The 4,314-nt window shown below is 34.6% G+C and overlaps 1 protein-coding gene across 1 annotated transcript; it reads left to right on the forward strand.

The window, feature by feature from the left end:
* On the forward strand, positions 791-2,445 carry LOC109835159 (transcription factor bHLH84-like). Its single transcript, XM_020403146.1, has 5 exons — positions 791-1,177; positions 1,257-1,496; positions 1,591-1,656; positions 2,201-2,266; positions 2,350-2,445. Exons 1-5 carry the CDS (start codon positions 791-793, stop codon positions 2,443-2,445), a joined length of 855 nt encoding a protein of 284 aa, XP_020258735.1.

The raw sequence follows: 4,314 nt of genomic DNA on the forward strand, positions 1-4,314 counted from the left end.
ATCTCAACCTAAGGTTAGGAGGGCCATATATAGGCGATCCTGCGGTAGGTATGTACTGTTGCTACAGTACCATTTGGTCGTTTTATGCTTGTTGTTTACTGTGGCGGGTAGGTGGTTATTGTGCTTTCTAACAGCATATTTATGTGAAAGGGTCAAACTTCTCCTACATCGTAGTTGTGGTGCAATGGCACAAAGCTTGATTCCAAGTGAGTTTTGTTCTTCAAGTAAATCTGGCTCAACTAACAAACTAAGGAACAAGTTAAAAAGTGACAAGTGCTATTCAAGATACAGATATATAAGAGAGCTATCTGCAATTTACCTGCTGAGGCGGACAAGGATCGAAGCCAACGGATACGGTGTCTTAAACTCAATGATCACTTAAGAATGTCAGAACCCCTTCTCCACGATCATGCAGCCCTCTCCCTTTATATATTTTTTTAATTCCCTCTCCACGTTCTCTCCTGCCAGCCCACATTAATGAACTCTCTCTCCAATATCCGCATAACCATGAGCTAACCCCCCTTTAATTATTATTGTAACGCAGGATTCTCCACTTGAAACACAAGATCTCCATCTCAATCGGTAACTCTGGCACCTATTTTTTAAATCTGTCAATGCCAATAACTTAATTGACTTAATCGTCACGTACTGAACAGACTTAAATAATTCAGAACATTCCTAAGATTGGTAGCAGTATAAATAGTGTTCGAGCTTGTATTCATTTGTAATTCTATCCTAAATATCAATGAACACTTTTGCAGAGATAGATTGGAGCTCGTTTAATGCGATAATGGCAAGCGAAGAGTCTGAACTACTGGCTCAATTGTTCAATGAGCCAGATCAGGACTTGAGCTTAGGAGTCTCGTCCTTGTTTTGGCCTGATCAGGTTCAAAATGCCAATACTAGCTCATGCTATTGGCCTCAAGAGAAGTGTAATGCTACTATTTTTAGTACTACTATCAGTAGTAGCAGTTTATTTGATCAATCTACTGCCTGTCAATCTTACTACAATATGACTGCATCCAATGTGATGCCTGAAATTAATAACGACAACAAGAATGGCAGTTATTTCAGTGGTGAAACCAGCAGTGAAGATGCGGGAGATTCGACCATGAGCTTGGCTCAACAGAAGAGAAAGTTGAACAAGCCTGCAGAAAATGATAACCCAAAGAAGAAGGTGAGCTTATTGTCATTTTGCTTAATTCCTGAAAAATTTTCTTTGTTAGTGAGTAGTATGTAACCTACTATATGTGCAGGTTAAGATTGGCAAGAATCAAAAGACGAAGAAGCATCATGAGAAGATTATTACATGTGACAAAGATGAAAAGTGCTCGAGCTCTTGTTGCTCAGAGGATGATTCTAACACATCTCAAGAGAAGAATGGAGGAGAAAATATGGGCTCCGGGTCCAAAGGTAAGAATGCCGCTCTAAATCTGAATGGAAAAGCAAGAGCTAGTCGAGGATCTGCAACTGACCCTCAGAGCTTATATGCAAGGGTAATGAATCAGTGCCTGATATGTCAATGCAATAAGAGGTTGTATTTTTAGTCGGGAAAAAAAAATCTAATGTAGTTTGGCAATTTGAATACAGAAAAGGAGGGAAAGGATTAATGAGAGGTTGAGGATATTGCAGAATCTGGTACCTAATGGAACCAAAGTGAGTTCACTCTATACTCATGACTAACTAGACGTATCCTTGTTTTTACACTTTTAAATATAGCTTTCCTTTTCTTGCAGTTTTTTTCTTTCTTGGAACTTTTTCTGGGTAGTGCCCTATATTTTATATATACAAGGTTTTACCCTCTTTAACATCAATTAATAAGAATTTTCTTGATAGAAACAACAATCAATAAGAAGAAATATCTTTCTCAACTCTTGACACATAGGGTCTGAAGTTTTCTCCTTCTGCCTCTGATCATTTTCCATTTCTTTTAGCTTTTTAATTTCAGACTCCCGATTGTTCATACAATCGTTCACTATAATTTTTTTAATTCAGACTCTCAATCGTTCATATAATCTTTACTTTTTTTTTACCAGTAGTGTTTCTTTCTTATAATGTTTCTAAGTACTTTCCACAAATATTCTACAATGTGTGTGCGTGTATAGGATAAAATTTACCCTTTTCAATTTCATCATCAATCAATAAGACGAAAAATCTGTTACTGAAGTACTCTTAACACATAGAAATTTATATTTGACAGGTTGATATTAGCACAATGCTAGAAGAAGCAGTTCAGTATGTAAAGTTCTTGCAACTCCAAATCAAGGTAAAAAATAAAAAAAGTTAACCTCAAAACTACACATTTATTCCGTTCAGTTCTATTATTGATTGTTAATTGTTTTTCTTCAGCTATTGAGCTCTGATGATCTGTGGATGTATGCTCCCCTTGCGTACAATGGAATGGACATTGGGCTTGATTTAAGGATCTCTCAGCCAAGGTTATGATATCGGTATCTGTTAACTCCTAAAGGGTGATTGTTGGAGTACTTATGTTAATAAAACCTCTAAAATTTGTTTTATTGTTAAGAATTCATTGCTTTTTTTGTAATGGGTTTGTTATAATAAGACAGTGCTCCAAAAAGAAGTAAGATTTGAAGGCTTACTGAGCTGACTTTATACTTTCTGAGCTCTTGTTCAATGAAACTAGGTGAAAATACTGATTCAATGTTTTGGGGGAGATTGAAACCTTTGACCTTGTTTGAGAAATTTGGAGTCAACTAATATCACGTCGTCACTTGTAGCAGTCGGTTGTAATTGCAGTTGTTTGATTCTATTCTAGAATTTTGCAATTTGCATCAGCAGTTATAACTGTAGTTATATGTTTCAGAGTCTCAAGGCTGTATGATGTTTTTGTAGGAGGTTATTACGATTGAAACTGTAATTTAAACTCCTTTTTGTTGCCCACGAGGTCACAAATTGTGACTTCATCATAATTTGTAAGAGTCCTCGGCTGCAACTGATGATATTATTGCAATTGCAGTTGCTACTACATTTACTAGTGATAATAATGATATAAATAGCTGCAGCTAGCCATAAATACCCTACCTATAATACTGTAGTTGCAGCGAACCAAATAACCCCAGAAACTTACAACATCATTCATTAAGGCATGGCCTAAACTCCATTGCTCTTTAAGAATACTGCTGGCTCAAACTCTATTAGTCACAATTATATTCAATTATTATGAAACTATCAATTCATAGGGTGTGTTTTGCAACAATTCCAAAGCTGGGTCAAGATCAATCTTATAGTCTAGATCTGTCCTAGTCAGGCCTAAAATGGACTAGGGGAGGAGTAGATCAAACTAAAACTGGTTTAGTGACTAAATTTTGGGCTACAAACTCCGAGTCAATTCTGACCTAGTTTTTGCTTAAAAATAAAACAAAACTTAGATAGCATAGGTCCTAGCCTAGTTTTAAGGGGTTATAGAATACACCTCTATTCTCATGGTGTAGGTTACTTAATATTTGACATCATTGTGAAAATATGTATGAGAATATTGTTAATATAATTTAATCTAGATTTTCCACAAAATATGGTATATATGAAATATATGCTATTTGGAAGACCTTGAAGACTAGATGAATGTTTGTTTGCAAGGGAGTAATTATGAAGTAGTTGAGATAAGGATAGTAAATGCTATGTTTGCTACTTCTCATAATAAAAAAAACTTGTTTGTTTCTATGATAAATCCACTTTCTGGTACTTCTCAAACGTTGATATGGTCTATATGTCATCCATATTTCCTATTTTTTTCCATGTCTCAAGGCTTAAAAGTAGCTCAAAAGTAGGTGAAATGTGCATGATTTTAGGAAATAAATAATTTTGTTTATCATCATTTCCTTTATTAGTTACTTCCTAACAAGTTTCCTTGTTATCCAGATAAAAAAGTGAATGAAAAATAACAAATATTATCACTATATGGAAAAATCTCTCAAATACATTTACTGTTACTCCTCGTTTGGTACGCGGGGAATGAGTAGTAATGGGATGCAATTCCAACTCTTTATTCATGCGGACCCAATGTATTTTTAGATGCTAGAATTACTATTCCCACTTCTTATCAATTCCTACTTTATGTGAGAATTATCATTCCTAACCATTTAACAACGAATTGATATTCCCACTTAAGTAAGAATAAAATAATCAAATAATTTTTTATTGTACACTCCTTAAAAGATACGAATATATATAAATTCCCATATGAAAATTTATTTTTATAGAAATAATATCATTAGCTACTCGTACAAATATACAAATAGATATAAAATATTAAAATACTATTCTTTATTTGACTTTGCCCTAGTTCCATCG

The sequence above is a fragment of the Asparagus officinalis genome, chromosome 3, assembly GCF_001876935.1.
Source record: "Asparagus officinalis chromosome 3, Aspof.V1, whole genome shotgun sequence".
Classification (NCBI taxonomy): Eukaryota; Viridiplantae; Streptophyta; class Magnoliopsida; order Asparagales; family Asparagaceae; genus Asparagus; species Asparagus officinalis.